Source organism: Gymnoscopelus braueri (assembly GCF_963280865.1).
Source record: "Gymnoscopelus braueri genome assembly, chromosome: 15".
NCBI lineage: Eukaryota > Metazoa > Chordata > Actinopteri > Myctophiformes > Myctophidae > Gymnoscopelus > Gymnoscopelus braueri.
The window spans coordinates 29,124,251-29,140,710 of record NC_137620.1 but is presented as its reverse complement, the minus strand read 5'-3'; the positions used below and the strand labels follow the sequence as shown (position 1 = coordinate 29,140,710).

Here is a 16,460-nt window from a genome sequence, read left to right as displayed (position 1 = left end):
AGTTTGGAGTTCCAGTGTTCCCGCCACTGGAGGGCCAGCGTGGAGCGGTCGGCCACCAGGCGGCTCTCCTCCGGGCCCCAGCCCCTCCCGCCTTCCTCCGCTCCAATCAGCAGGTAGGTCCGGCCCACGTGAAGGGCGGGGCAGCCGCAGCCCAGGTCGCGGTCGGGGACCCAGAGCGCCTGGGCGCCCCTGCGGACGCGGGAGGTGGACCCTATGCGGAAGATGGTCTGCACCAAAACGGAGAACTGCCACCACGGGCCTGAACGCTCCATTCCTCTCACCTGAACCTTTAAGACTAACAGAGACAACAAAGAGTTAATACGGTTTGTTCTTTAGTTTAAAAGCATTTTCTTACCGTTTCTTTCTTTTTATCGTGATATTGTTGTTGTATATTATATTACTAAAGTGAAACATCATCAATGATGTCTTCGTTAGGGATTGTTCACAATATATATCTGTCCCTGTGTGAATCCATCTCTAGAGTATTGACAATACTCAATACAGGCAAAATTATTAGCAACTGATGAGAGTTTAAAGGTAAAGTATCCAAGGAAACTAGTGATTAGTGATTTTCAGTTCAACACAACACTAACCATAGTCCTTCAGACAATAGGTCTCCAAGTTCATTCTGACTTTAACCTGGGAGGGTTGACAGTACGAAACACACTCTTCCGCTGGCAGGGAGGGAGGGAGGGGGAGAGAGAGAGAGAGAGAGAGAGAGAGAGAGAGAGAGAGAGAGAGAGAGAGACACAGAGACATGTCATTTCATTGCAGGCATATCAGCACATGTCTTTTCCACTAATTACAATATGGCTGCTTCTATTTGTCATCACAGTATCCTGTGACTAACAGATGACCCTCTCTGCAACAGGTGGAACATTCCACAAGTAGCCACTAGAGGGGGTTACTTAGTCAATACAGCAAAGTCCAGAGATGATGGAACCTATAATGTTGTTCTAGCAGCAGAGCTCAGTGACCTGATCAATGACTACAAGCGGGACAAATGACACCAAGTGATAAATGACACTGCATGTCTACTCTCTGCATCTATCTGCATTCTCCTACTTAAAAATATAGCTTCACAGAATCAGAATCAATAGAGTTGGGTATACAATTCAATGAATTATCTCGAAAGGAAATGTAACATCCAGAAAACTGAGATCACAAAACATCATCCCACTGACCTCATTCCCAGTTCCCACCTCGATCAAAAATGTAATTAATTAATTAATTCATTTTTTATTATAATTTTTGGATACCCATTTCATCCCGTGGGGGGATTTTCAGCTTCACCCAGCTGAGTGCTGCCCACAAAGGAGCATGGAGGGGAATAGCAGTTAAGGGTTAAGAGTTTTGCACAGGGCCACTTCGACACATTGCTGAGGTCTGGAATCAAACCTGAGACCTCCGGGATATCCGGCCTCCCAGGTGGGCTCTCTAACCATTCAGCTATGGCCGCCCCAAATTCATTTATGTGAAACAGAATGAGAGTAATAGTTATGTATGCACTCACCTATGCTGTACTGGGGTTGGAACACTGGTGTTGGGGCGACCTCTTGAATTCCTACAAACAAACACGTCAGCACAGACAGGTGAGAGGAACGCAATGAGTGCCTGTCCTTGACCACACGAGTTGGCTGTGTGTACTAAGTGACAGGTTGTGTGTGTGTGTGTGTGTGTGTGTGTGTGTGTGTGTGTAGAGAGCAAGAATGTGAAAATGCGTGCTATGCGTGAATACCTCTTGGTGCGTGAGGAATGCTCACGCAGAAGATAAGTATGTGTCAAAACTGTTTTGTGTCATGTGTGTGGTTATGTGTGTGCGTCACGTCTGTGTGTGTGTGTGTGTGTGTGTGTGTGTGTGTGTGTGTGTGTGTGTGTGTGTGTGTGTGTGTGTGTGTGTGTGTGTGTGTGTGTGTGTGTGTGTGTGTGTGTGTGTGTGCGCGCGCGTGCGCGCGCGTGTGTGTGTGTGTATGTGTGCATGTGTGCGTGTGTGTGTGGTCCTTTTATGGTGACAGAAATAGAAATAAACCCTATGACTTCAGCTTGAGGACACACTCATCACTTTGAGTAACTGTTTGAGTAACTCGAGTAACTATTTGCACTGCTATTTATTTATTGTTTTGTCTTCTTCAGACAATTTTGAGTCTTCTTATTGTACTGAAATGTTTTATCCACATGGTTGAGGTAGCTCGCTCCAAATACGGGAATGTCACTGCCTGCAATGTGGCCACAGCTGTATTGTACACGCATGTGACAATAAACACCCTCAACTTTAATAGGGTCAAACGACCACATATTGTTATCATGACTTTGTCATAAACAGAAGCCAGCAGCTAGCACAGTTTACCTGGTCTGTGTTTGCGCTCAGAACAGTCTAGTACCCCTGCCGTGTAGAACTGTGTGCATGTCAATGTGCCTGAGTTTGCGTATGTACGTATGTGTATGTACAGTATGTGTGTGTTCGCATGTGCGTGTGTGTGTGTGTGAGTGTGACAGGACAACTATATATTACCAAGCTCACACTCCAGTCATGTCCCTTCCCTATTCGCTCTGACACAACTGGGCCAGTGACACTCTACACCACATCCAACTGTGTGCACACCCCGCCCCCCCCAGCACCCAAAGGAACGAAAAACTCTGTGTGTAATGCACAGCACTGTGCACATACTTACATAGGTCAAAGTCAGGTTGATGTTAGACGATTTATGTCTGTGCGTGTGTTTGTGTGTGCGTGCACGCGTACATGAAGTAAACATTGGGAGGGGGGAGTTAAAATAAATGGACACCTGAATGGGGTCACCTCAAAGCTCCTATAGTCTCTGTGTGTGTGGCCGACTCTGTGTACTTCCTAAATCACTCAAGGTAGGAATAAAGGGTGCTAACTTGGTTTAAGTTTAGCCTGGCTGCTGCTTGCCTTTATGTTGGAGCAGAGGAGCAGGGGGATGCTATACATAGCCTGGACATGCTCTGGCAGTAAAAACAAACAAGGTTTTCTTTCACTTGCTGCTTTCACTAGGAGAGTTATGGGAGTCTGGGCCTCCTGCCGGCAAGCTCTTTGAGCCGTGCGACAGGTGTGAACCTCGCCACCTCACCATCTCCCTCGGTCACCTGATTGGGGCTTACACGGCGGCGACGCCGAGCCCACAAAGTTCCTGTGTCATTGTCGGCACTCCCGCGATTAGCCGAGGAAACACGCGTGGATTAGCGCTCACGCCGGCTTGCTGCGGGTGTGACGCTAGCCTGGCACACGGTGACTGCGGACGAAGAGGGATATAAGTCACGATTCCACTTGATCTGCCGCTGATCCTAGATCAGGTGGAGATGATGTTTGCGTTTAGAGAGGCTCATGTTCACACTGCTGTGGAAAAAGCCTCTGGGGGAGGGCGGCAACGGGACACCCTGGGAGGCTGGGATGAATTAGTACAGACCCCAGCGGCATCTTTCATATTAAGCTACTATTTGATGAAGGCTGAGACCCCTCGATTGGAAGATTAATTCATTTAGTTCAAGAGCAAATGAGGTTGAAGGAGAACATAAGATTGCCATTATGAAGGTTGCTTTGTCACGGCTGTCAAGATTAACCGACTATGAAAAAACAATGACTAAATCCGAATGTACTGCATAGGGAAGTGGCTACTTCATATGCAATGGCCAACGGTTCTGTTTCATGATGTCTGCATGTAGCGGCATGAGCTGTGATTGGCCTGCTTTTGAGGGGCCATACATACAGTACATACATACAGCAGTTACGCAAATACTGTACATGCAGACAAACTCTGTTGCAGGTGACTTGGCCTTTGGCTATGATTTAAAGAAAATGTATTATCAGTTGAGACTTTGGCAAATTGATCTTTTGATTAACAGGTAAAGCTTCGTCTATGTATACGTGTTTAGGATGCTGGTGGACCCAAGATTTGCATCCAACAGGGCAGTTGAATACTCATATATTCATGGTGAAACCGTGATGCTGTAGACTTACGTATGCAGGGTCGTAGAGGGGATCTGCCCTGTTTGTACCCTGGGGCACAGCGGTTGCACCTGAGCCCAGTCACCCCGTCCCGACACAGGCACTGACCGGACGTCTGATTACACCAGCGGCCTACTGCTCCCAAAGGGTGGCACTGACATGCTAAGGAAGAAAGATACACGCAGAGGAGCGGAAGAGAACATGAGAGATGGATATAAGAGAATGAGCAAAGAGTACCGCAATGCTGCTCGTCTGCATCAGAAAATATGTTTTGTCATTTGCGATTGTTCTCTAACCCATTCAATCTGGGGAAGCATCTGTGTCAATTTAGATTTCAGCTATAACGATTATTTTATACTTCAAAAATAGCAGATATACAAGCTCATAGTGCGGCACCGAGCGCCACGCTATGAGCGTGAAAATGTGTGCAAATCTTTGAATATATTTTTTAAAGCGAACATTTGTAACTGAAATCTTTGCTTCAGGGGGGTCCCTGGAACAAAATATTTTGATATGGGGGTCGGCGGCCAAATACATATCATTTTGGGGGTCCTAAACATGAAAAGGTTTGAGAACCACTGATAGTGAAACATACGTTTTTCAGAAACCTGTTAGGATTTAGAAGACATTTGTAGATGCGTTCCCGGATTGAATGGGTCAAAAGAAGCACTAGCGGTACAGTACAAAAGGTGAGGCGTTGTTTAAGCTAGCCAGTACAGTAACCAGTAAAGCAGCTGTCCCCATTCGTTTCCACTAGCATTGATACAAAAATATTAACAAGCTTCCATTGGTCATTTCTCAGAACTGTCCTGCTGATTTACAACTGGTTTTCAACTATTCAATAATAACCTTGGGATGTGTAAAAACTTCAACTATCTCCTAAAGGCTGATGAAAAAAAAAAACACTTACGCATCTCTGTTCTAACTCCAGTGGGACTGTTTAAACAATGCCTCACCACAAGTCCAAACACTGACAAACTGGCCAAAATGATTAGTCCCATCGCCACTGGTCTCTGTCATGTAAATCAGTGGAACATCAACAACATAAAATGAATGTTTGTGTGCTTGGAAATTCTGAGAGAATCCATCTGAGCATTTAAAGTGTCATGGAACCAGGGGATCACAGACCTACAACGTGGTAACCATTTCAGTAATACCACCATCATTAATGAAGAATTTCAAAATATTTTCTCAGTTGGAGACACTTGGAAGTTGACTATTTACTCTGGTCTGTTATCCTGACTTGACTTCATCGTAATTTGTCAAAACAGCTATTGGGCTCTTTTTACCGATATTGTGCATGTACAACCAGGAATGTATGGACACACACACACACGCACGCACACGTCTGTACGTGTGTCCTGTCTGCCACCAATAGAACCCCCATTAACAGAGGTTATATTAGGCCTGCGGTCAAGCCCCCAACGAGCATGCCTGAGTGTCACAGTCACTTAGGACATGTGACAAGTCAAAGGTCACAGGTCAGGTGCAGATGCCTGCCAGTGGTAATGACAAGGATACAGGTGACAGGCAGCACAGTTTAGGGGCTCTGTGTGTGTGTGTGGGTGTGTGTGTGCGTGTGTGTGTGTGTGTGTGTGTGCATGTGTGTGATTCAACTTTACGTTTATTGTTACATCACAAGTTTACAGGTGTGAAATTATAGTAGTTTATAGTTGAAAAGATAATACGATAAAACAAAAAAAATAAAAATAACAACGGCAAACATCAAATAAACATAAGGTGTCTCTTGTCTCTTGTTGCAAGTTGTGTTGTATACAATGTGTAAATATATATTCAGTCATATACACAAAGTGACAGTGCCAGTGAGACAACAAAGGAGTGTATTCAGAGTCAAATATACATAAAGTGATAGCGCCAATGTGACGCCCTGTGTCGCCAAGAGTATGCGCGCGCGCGCGCGCGCGCGCGCGTGCGTGCGTGCGTGCGTGCGTGCGTGCGTGCGTGCGTGCGTGCGTGCGTGCGTGCGTGTGTGCGTGTGTGTGTGTGTGTGTGTGTGTGTGTGTGTGTGTGTGTGTGTGTGTGTGTGTGTGTGTGTGTGTGACGTGTCTGTGTGTGTGTGTGTGCGCGCGCGCCCGCGCGAGCGAGAGAGAGAGTTCCTAACGGGAATAGCTGTCCTCTCTCACAATGTAACCACCCCATAAACACTTCCAGAGATTTAGTAGTAACACACACAGATAGAGCTGCCGTATTAAACATAGATCTACACACATAGAGGCCTGTATTCAAACAGACAGACACATATAAACACTGTCTGTCACAGTCATCATCGCCACTCACATTTGAAAATCCATGCAAAGTGCAGACATGCACCAACTGACCAACTACGGAAACGGAGCAGGTGCTTTGCTTATACAAACACACACAGGCACATATGCTCACACACACACACACACACACACTGTCACACACACTTGGACTTGAACTCACATGGTTATTTATTTCACCCTCACACATGTGCAAACACCCCCCCTGCCCCCACACACACCTTAAACTAGCTACTGTACATATTCCTTGTTTCCTTCCCATTCTTTCTCACACACTAAACATAACTGTACACATAAATCTATTCCTCAACACGCACGCGCGCAGGCACGCACGCAGGCACGCACGCACGCACGCAGGCACGCACAATTCCATATAAAACTGACCTTGGCAGGCCTTGCGGTGGCTGAGCGGCTTGCCATGGTCACGGGTGTAGCCATTCTGGCAGTACTGGCAGTGGCGTCCTGCAGTGTGGTGACGACACTTCTGACACACACCACCACTATGTCGGCCTGACTGCTGGAACACCTCCATGCTGAACCGACACTTTGTCGAATGGCCATTACACTCACATGCTGAAAGAGTGAGGGAGAGAGAAAATAAGATTAAGATCCTGCATGGACCATGAAGATAATTTCTTACACTTTCACAGTTAAATGAATACTCTGGATTTTGGTGTGTAGATGGATTTTGGATCAACTCCCCTCTCAGTGATATTAAACGTACTCACCTGTGCAGCGTGATACATTTGTAATTGTTCCACCAGACTTTTCACCTCAAATAACATAACGTCGTATGCTTTCAAGTTTGATAAATTTCAATGAAGGACTTTAGTTGAACCCACACAGATGACAATCTGTCATTATGCCAGGATCATTCTGCATAATATAAGTCAGAGTTTCCCAAACCTTCTCAGCTCGAGACTTAAGCCCTTTATCAAGAATAGACAAAAGAGCCAAAGGTTCTGAAATGCTTTTTCAAATTTCTGATAATAAAAATAAAACTAAAAAGATTTTTGGAAAATTATTCTTTCGTAGGAAAGGAGAGAAAGGGGATATTTAATCACAACTGATAAAAATGGGTCTCTCCACAACCCTATGCTTGGGACACACACTGATATAAGTAATAATTTCCTTTGACAAAGCAATGAGAATGAGCCAGTCAACAGGACTTACCGACACAGGGATGTGGATGAGTGGGAGTAGCTCGGTGCCAGGGCCTGTCGAAGTGGAAGTCGGCACACACATCACAGTCTGGCCCTGCTGTATGATGCTCACACGCACACACCGCCTGTCCTGCATCGTCCCTACGGCACCGGGACGCATGTCCATTACACTTACACCTGCCCCCCACCTGCAGGTCAGAGAGGGCCAGAGGAGGCCGCACAGGCGGGGCAGAGATAAGAGGAGACGGTGGTACTATTTGTAAATTCCGGGAGGCAAGTCCCAAGTTATTATTGTTCCTCCTCCTCCTCAACTCCCTTCCTTTGTTGCCTCTATTCTGCCCCTCAACAGTCCAGTGACAGCCTCCATCTGGGCAAGGCTGCCAAAAATGGTCCTCCTTCTTGCGGCCACGGCCTTTGCCTTTCTTCGAGGAAGTAGGCGTGTCCCTGTTAGCACTGTCCACACCTCCCTTCCTGGTCACGTTGTGCGTATCTTCAGCGTGACCCTTCCTTCCTGCTTTGCTATTTTTCTCTCCTCTGTCCCCAACTCTGGTCTCTGTATTCTTTATCTGCCTCTCCGAGTACACCGGCATGTTTTCTGCACTGATCTTGTCCATCTGATCTCCAGCTGCCCCCTTGGCACCCGGCCTCCACCTCAGAACCGCGGTGCCATCGTCCACTCTCGGACCACCGTCGTCTTTGGCCACCCCGGACACTTGGTGGAACACCACGCGAATGTCCGTGGCGGTCACCCAATCTTGGAGGGTGGGGCTGTAGTCGAAGTCAGGGGAGGACGGTCTTCCGTCCAGTGTGGAGAAGGCTAGCACCATGCCCCCACGCTGTCTTTGCAGGGGGCGAGGATCTGAACACAGGGGCTCGGTCTCCTGGTGCCTGGTCTGGGCCACTGTATGGCTGTGAAGGCCAAACTTCCCATGGCAGTCACTGGAGTAGTGCTGCATTGGCCGCCAGGTGCGGCCATTGTCCATGGACTTGAGTATGGAGATGGAGATGGGGTCCGAGGGCTCCCCCTGGTGGCAGAACTGCAGACTTATATAGGTGATCTCAAAGCGCCGGCCTAGCGGCAGGGTGAGGGTCCAATCCCCGCCACTCTGGGCCAGCCAGCAGGTGAGGTTGTGCGGGTTGTGGAGATCCGTCAGGGCGGTGACGTTCCCGTCCAGATCGGACCCGTGGGGAGAGTGGCCAGCGCTGACGGGGACCCCATAAGCGGCGTTGATGAATTCTGACAGGCAGTGACGAGCGCGGCCGTCAAGGTGGTAGCACGGGTCATGAGGCGAGGTCCAGCTCAGAGGGGAGTGAGAGAAGGCAGGGGAGAGGAGGGATGGGGGGAGGAAGAAAAGGTGCAGAAGGACAACAGGGAGGACAGAGGCAGAGGGGGGAGGGGAGAAGGGCAGGGGCATCATGTCATTGAGCCTAAAAAAATGGAAAATAAAATAGAAGAAAAAATAAAGAGTTTTAAGAGAAAATCATGGGAATCAAGTCATGAAAGGAAACCCCAAAATTCCTATGCATTTATATGACACGAAGGGAGCCGAAATCCAAGAGGGATCACCTGTGTCTTTATTGAAAACACACTAAACCATCTTAACGCATCACCGCATCTGAGACTTGTCTCCATTTTAAAAGTATACCAATAAAATAATTTCAAAGTCTGCCTGTGTTTGCTGGCCTCTGGTGTGACCCTGTGATTTTGACATGGCCTTTAACCCATTAAGACCTGGAACTGTGTCATTTTTAGATTTGAGCTAAAAAGCATTATTTTACACTTTAGGCTATTCAAAAATAGCAGATCAACAAGCTCATAGCGCGGCACCGAGTGCCGCGCTACGAGCTTGTAGATCTGCTATTTTTGAAAAATCGTGAAAATGTGTGCAAATCTTTGAATATATATATTTTTAAGGCGAACATTTTTAACTAAAATCTTTGCTTCTGGGGGGTCCCTGGAACAAGATATTTTGATGGGGGTCCGTGGCCAAATACATATAATTTTGGGGGTCCTTGACATGAAAAAGATTGAGAACCACTGATATAGAAACATAGGTTTTTCAGAATACTGTTGGGATTTAGGAGACATGTAGAATCGGCTTCAGGTCTCAATGGGTTAAAAAAGAAAAAAAGAAAAACATATTCATCTTAAAACGCCCTTAACCCGTAACGGGTCGATGCATGTGGATGAAGAGTGCACAAACCCTGCAAAGGCTGTCTGGAATGACAAAAAACATACCCGACAGCTGGGCCTACAACATGAGCTGGATGACATCCATCACGTTTATGGTCCTTCGTTTCAAATCACTTTACCACTGGTCAGCGCACGCAGGCCAGTCAGTGGGCCTGAGCTTGGACCGCGAGGAGTAAAAGAAAGTGTAGTGAAAGAAAGTGTACACAGTGAAAGAAGGAATGGGGGGGGGGAGTGGGAAGAAGAGTTGGAGATTAGAGCTGAAGACGGAGGGACAGATTTACAGGGAGAACTCGAGAAATGCGCGTTTCGGGTTGAGCCCCTCTCTGGCACTTCCGTGGCTGAGACAAACAGTGACTTGTATACGGCCAGTGTGAACAAATCCCTTCCCGTTTATACGACTGGAGATGCTTGTAATTCATCCCACTGTCAAGATTTGATGCCAGTGAGGGTTAGTTAATTTGCGCCTGCAGACACACAGAACAATGCATCTACTTTCTCTGACAAAATGATGTACGACTGCAACTTACGTTTTTTTTAAGTTTCACACCAAGCTCAGTTGAGGCAAATTCCCACCAATCACTTCCCTCTCATAAACGTACAAACAAAGACAACTGTTAACAACGTGACGTCAGCCTCCCTCCTGTAGATGTCATTTTTCATTTCATGTCATTGACAGCAACGGTCCTCCTCCTCGTTTTTCTTTCGCAACTCTTCCACTGCGCTCTTCTCTGTGGCTCATCTATCACCTGCCCCTTTCGTTCCGTTCTGGGAATATTCTTCTTAACTGCTCTGAGATTAATGATGTTCTAACAACCGTTTGACACTGACAGCACGGTCAGCGGGGCTGCATAAACCAACCCTGTTGGGGAGGATGGGCCTGAGAGCCTCAGTGGCCGAGTCATCTCGCTCAATTAGCCCCGCGGCCGAAATACGAGGCTTCCCCAAGGACCAAGCACTCCGAGGGGCTTTACGGAGAGGCCATGATTGAATATCTGGTAGAAGCTGCTCCTCAATCCACCTCCAGGATGAATGATGATACTGGATGGGCCTCCCTCCGAAAAAAGGGGGGAACAGCCTAACCTGGACAAAAAGGGACCATGAGGCATATCGGATGGCTTTGTTTTGAGGCGTCGCTGTTGGAAACGCCACGACTGGTGGCCAAGGTGATGAGCAGGCCGACTGTAGGCCCTTTGCCACCGTGTCGCATTCCAGGGGTCCGGTGTGCCTTCCCTGGGCATTCCAGACATATCGCGACATGCCCAGCAGGAACCTGAACGCGCTGCTAAAAAGCGGGCTTCTTTTAATTGTTCGTTTGATTAATTAGCTCTCTGATTTCACACGGTGTCAGTGTCTTGCCCGGGTGAAGGCAGTGTGAGTAGGAAGGCAGGGTGTTTGTTATACAGTATCAAGTGCTGTGAAGGAAGGGACTATAAAAGGAGGGCAGAGTTTGTAAGAGGATTTGTGCTACCAGGGCAAGTTTCACAAAATCCATTCTGCATGAGGCATAATGGTTGGTGTAAGGAAGCACAGATGGTAGGAGAAAGGGTTAGTTGTTTAACATTCCCCCGGTGTGATCTGCACTTGTCTTTGTCACATTACAAGCGGCTAATTGAGGCAGTTACAACTGCTTTGATAGATGGATGCTCTTCAGAGGGAGGCCCGGTGGGGTCGTTAATGTGCCCCAGAGGCCAAATCCAGACCCTCTCTCCGAAACCAGATCGTCCGTCTGGCACCACCAATGTAACCCACCGGATACGGTTTCAGTGGTTTTCTCCTCCACTGCTTTCCATAAATTCACACGGCACAGCATGCGTGTCGGAAGAACACGGAAGACGAGTCAGTGGCATTTCATGGCTAATTTACAATTTGATGAGGAGAACGCACAAATATTCATGTACAACTACATAGGAAGTTTGTATCCAGTTTTTTGACCAGACATACGTAACCACTTAAAACCCAATACTTAGTTGACCAGCGTCCCCTGGGGATCTATGCTATGCCCCCCAGTTGTCTCACTCTACACCAAATCTCAGTGCCCCAGAACGGTTTATGTGCTTAAGTATGGATATCTGTGACAGTCCTTAAACTTGGACACTTCCAGTGTGACAGAACATTTTCAGAAAAAAACAATATCATTAACATCTGGTGGTCTTCAAAAAAACAGGAAAAAGCCCCAGAACTTCCACAGCCAAATAGTGCTTCGATGAGATCAACAACATCTTCAGAGGGTGATCTTTAAAAGCAGCTATGCTTGGCGGCAGACACGCTGGAAAAATACTTGCTGACAACCTGGGGCATGTTTACAGCATGGTCATATACAGGGGCGCTGGTAGAGCGCTCCTCATGTTCACACTGGAAGCCTGAGTAACAACCTGCTCCATAAGACATGATCCATTTTTACTTTCCTGTGTCATTCCCCTACTATTCTCCGTTACAAGGAACAGGCCAATATTTTACTGACGAGAAGAAGAAACAATATAATGTATGGGGAGTCTACCTTAGAAACGTCTTGTGTAATGCTAACGTCAGATGTGAGACCTTTATAGTTTGATGGAATATGATATTGCTGAGGGACCCGTGTGAAATTATAATGTTTTTTTTAAAGTGGGGGGTAATGGTGTAAGACGGGACATGGAGGGTGAATGGAAGCAAAGGAAAAAACAACAATGAATGGCAAAGGAGCAAGCAAGGCTTTGACGGTGAGATTGAACCCTAGCGTCCCTATTCTGGTCATGTCATAATAGGCAAGCAATCAGCTAAAATAGGCGAACATTATAGCAGATATAATATAGCCTGGTAAACCCTCCCTCCGGAAATCTCATTTCCATTTGATTTCAGGAGAAATCAAATGGAAATGAGATTTCCGGAGGGAGGGTTTACCAGGCTAGATATAATAAGCTTACAACACATCGCATTTGGAACGCGTTGTGAGGTTGTAGATCGGCTATTTTCGGTGAAGAGATTTGGTGCACAGAGAAAAAAGCCAAGACTAATTAAGTACAGAACCTTGGGGGACCCCGGTCAATGAAGTATAGAATTTAAGTGATGTCAGTGGCTCAGCCAGGAGCACGAAGACCCGAGTTCGAATCAAACCGATGTCTTGTCTCGCATGTCTCTCCTCTCTCCCTCTGCTCTTGGTTTCCGGTCTCTCTACCAAAATAAAAAACAACCTCTGAAATAAAGCATAAAATGCCAAAACTACATTTAAAAAGAAATTACGTGATTAAGACAGTATAGTTTCAAGTGGCCAATGTGGTTCTTCACATAAAGGGTAGCAAAAGTACACCTTTGATGAGATTTTTGGAACACAGAAAACATAAATGGCAATTCTTCTTGTACGAAACAGATGAAAAGCCGTTTCCCCCCCTTTTTTTCTTTTTCGACTGACTAGTTTATATTATAACAATTAAAAACCAAGACGTTTCGGCCACAGACTGACCTTCATCAGAAGATAGTAGCAACACTTTTTGAAATTAATGAACTTATTCAATCAAACGTGATACTGTACTTAACCCTCTGGCGTCTGGCGCTTTGTTTCAAAATACATCTTTGGTCATGGGTCGGGTGGTATATGGCCTACTTTAAGATTTTAAGAAATATTATACCAGCTCATAAAATACAGTAAAATTCTATAGTGTTAATTAAACTCAGTGAGTAAAAATAGGGTATACATTTTTACATGCTCAGAGTTCATTTAAACTCTGACTGATGAATGTTGCTATTGAGCAAGAAGGATAACTGTAGTATGTTAATGTGCAAGACAGTGAAACTTGCACTAAAAGGGTGGAGGAGGTGGGGGGGGGGGGTACCTCGCTACCTGTTAGCCCCTCTCCCACTGGGCCACACTGGGGGAGCTGGGCCTGTCTGTTTTGAATTGTTATGGGGAGCAGATGAGCTGGATTTGGTCTGACTCACGCATTTTAACATTCCTCGTCATGGGCAGCAGCTCTGCCCTGCCACTAGCATAGCGAGGATCCCACCATGACCCCCCCGCAGCACGCAAGTCGGGGGAACAATGAAAACGCTGTATAATTTGATCATTCTGTTGTTGTAGGATACATTTCAACTGGAAATTTGGGGGCTTGCTTAAACAAACAAGGAATTGGAAAAGTCTGAAAGAGACAATCAAGTTCAGCTCTTAATTGGCCAATAGGGCCCTCTGGCAGCCTATTATTTCTCGACCTCTGCAAGCTGTAGCAAAGTTGTCCCAGGTTTATTAGGCTTTAAATAAATCGGATCAATTAGCCAATGTAAGCTCACTATAGCCCACATGTTTGAAGCTGAACCCAGGCACCTGTTGTTGCGTGTTCTCATCCTGACACCTTTGTTAATTTCCAATTGTCCTTAGCCAGTGCGAAATACAACACTGGGCCATGGGTGAGGAGAGAAAGGCTATATGTATATTCCCTAAAGGCATTCCTGCCAGGCAGCCCCTACTGAAGCCCATGCAGTGTGTTATTCCAATCCACACGGAGCAGATTCCAGGGGAACTGTTTTAGTTGTAATAATCTAATTTTAGTGGAGGCGTGAGAGAGGTGCAACTGACAGACGGTACAAAATGGATTATCACCGCTCGTATCTTTAGCTAAAGAGCCCCCTGTCCCTCAGGTCAGTAGTTCTCAAAGTGGGGTCCGGGGACGCCCGCAGGGGTCCTTGTGTGAGGGGGTTCTAAGGGGTCCCCAGCAAAATGTTTTTAACCACTTTGGTTAAAGTGGTTAAACTTATTTTGATGCAAATTGCAGATGTATATCTATGCTTAATAACCATAAATATACATCTGCAATTTGAAAATAGCTCAAAGGTTTTTGACCTTGTGGATCGGCTATTTTAAAAATAAACTTGATATAATTTTTTTTAACAGTCTGGAATATTTTTGAAACATTTTATCAACACAAATCTTGTAGTGGGTCCCAGCCAGGCACAAAAGACTTTCAGATAAAGGGGTCGCCAGCCTATACTATTAATTTGGGGGTCCTTAACATGAAAAGGTTTGATAAGCACTGCCTCAGTTGTCAAACACGTGAGGCCTCATGCAGTTCATGTCAGCCACCATGCAGGAACCAACTCCAAACTCCAAACACTTTGAGATGGACCCTTATCACACACAATGCAACTGAAATTCCCCCGCGGGATAATAAATAAAAGGTCCATCTATCGATCTGTCTGTACGCACATGTGGGACATTTTGAATAAGAAAACACATGTCCTTGATATTTGAGGGCGAGGCTCGCCTCAACCTTCTCTATTTTTTGGGTCTTCCCACGCTGGTTTACAACCTCTCACATAAGTTGGCAACGCACTTTACCGCGGAGGTTTCGCTTCAAATGCGATATTGAAAAACAGATGGAGATGAAATCATTGTGATTTGATGTTCGAGTGATGCCGAAGGCAACCTCGGGCTTAATGCTAATAAACGTTAAATTAAATCCATATATGCGTGCAGCCTAACCCAAGACTGTAATAATTAAGAGCAGGCCGCCTATTCTGCGCACATTTGATGCGCAAATATAATGCAACAGATTTTTTTCATGCTTTTTGCACAATCATTTTATTTTTCTCTCAGTTGACAAAAATACAATTCGTCTACAGTCAGCCCACTATAGGCTACTGACAGTAATTTCAGAAATTCTAGGCCTCGTCCGCTTAATTAAATTTGTATTGACCTAGAAAGCTTATGCTGAAATTGATAAAAACCCACTTCAAAAGCCTGAGAAATGATGAAACATAATGTTGTATTATTTATATCAATTTCCTACAAATTTATTGTAAACAATAAATTATTAAATAATAATAATAAAAAAGCATAGGCTACAGATCTATTATGTTACGGGCGTTTCCTTTATACAAATATTAGGTGTGTTTCTGATGGTTCGTCAAGTAGGCCTACACGTTTTTCATATTTTGTGAGCTTATTTTGGCAACAGAAGCCTAACTCTAAATGGTCCCATTTGTGCAACCAGACCTAATTGCACATGGGTTGCGGCGGTAATTAAGGCTGCGCTTAAATCTTTATCTCAAAACAAACCATGACATTATTTAGACGGTTATCCTAAATTTGATCTGGCAATTTATTTATGAACTTTCAACAAACTTCGCCTGGGCCAATTTATACTTAATAGCCAGCGACAATCTTCTTATATTTGATCAATTTATTTATTTTGCACTGCAACGGGAGCAAAAGGTTAGTGCTTTTTCCGTTTCTTCACAGGTCAAATATTATTTTTATTCTACCCTATCACTATAACAATTTAACAGGCATATGTGGGCCTATGAATTAAATAACGTTATAGCAGGCTCTAGGTTACAATTAAAACCAGTTGTGAAAAAGGCTGTTGTTTAAGTGACAAATCTGTGACAAAGTTGACATCCAAAGTGAAAATGTCAAACGTTGTTTTGATGAATTACGCAAAATGCAACCCCTCCGTGAAGAAATCAGTAGATAGGCCTATAGGAGCTACATTTTCTATTAGAAATCAAATAGCATATCTTATGTAATGACCTACTATTAACATTAGCCTACAATAAGACTACATTTATTTTCCAGGCGTATCGCCTTTAATCTTAAATCACCAATGCACTTAATAGCGAACAGGCCTAGGCTATACTTTTCTTTCCCTGCCACCAAAGCGATGAAATCCTCCTCCGATTCCCTGGAATTAAAAAATAAATAAAAATCACATTGTCATGAAGAGGCCCAAAAATCACAGCAAACACGCCATATATAGCTCACCATGTGTGTCCTAAGTGATTCCCCCTGTCTTGGTTGGTCTTTTTGGTGCACAAAGCAGCGGGAGCAGCCAGCAAGTGTGTGTGTATAGAGTTTTAGGTCCAGCTCTCAGAGCAGAGCGCAC

At 45.4% G+C, this 16,460-nt stretch overlaps 1 protein-coding gene across 2 annotated transcripts in view; it reads right to left on the bottom strand.

The window, feature by feature from the left end:
* The window catches only part of ntn5 (netrin 5), a 17,668-nt gene extending 1,211 nt beyond the window's left edge, over window positions 1-16,457 (bottom strand). The window contains exons 1-7 of one of the 2 annotated variants that reach the window (XM_080452103.1): window positions 16,340-16,457; window positions 7,426-8,843; window positions 6,637-6,825; window positions 3,980-4,129; window positions 1,514-1,564; window positions 594-674; window positions 1-295 (exon numbers count right to left, since the gene is read on the bottom strand). The exon at window positions 1-295 is cut by the window's left edge and continues 1,211 nt beyond it. In XM_080452103.1, coding sequence (XP_080308229.1) covers window positions 1-295; window positions 594-674; window positions 1,514-1,564; window positions 3,980-4,129; window positions 6,637-6,825; window positions 7,426-8,833 — 2,174 coding nt within the window. In that variant the 5' untranslated portion in view covers window positions 8,834-8,843; window positions 16,340-16,457. The remainder of the gene's footprint in view (window positions 296-593; window positions 675-1,513; window positions 1,565-3,979; window positions 4,130-6,636; window positions 6,826-7,425; window positions 8,844-16,339) is intronic. The other variant, XM_080452104.1, reaches the window with a different exon arrangement.
* Window positions 16,458-16,460: the final 3 nt, after the last annotated feature.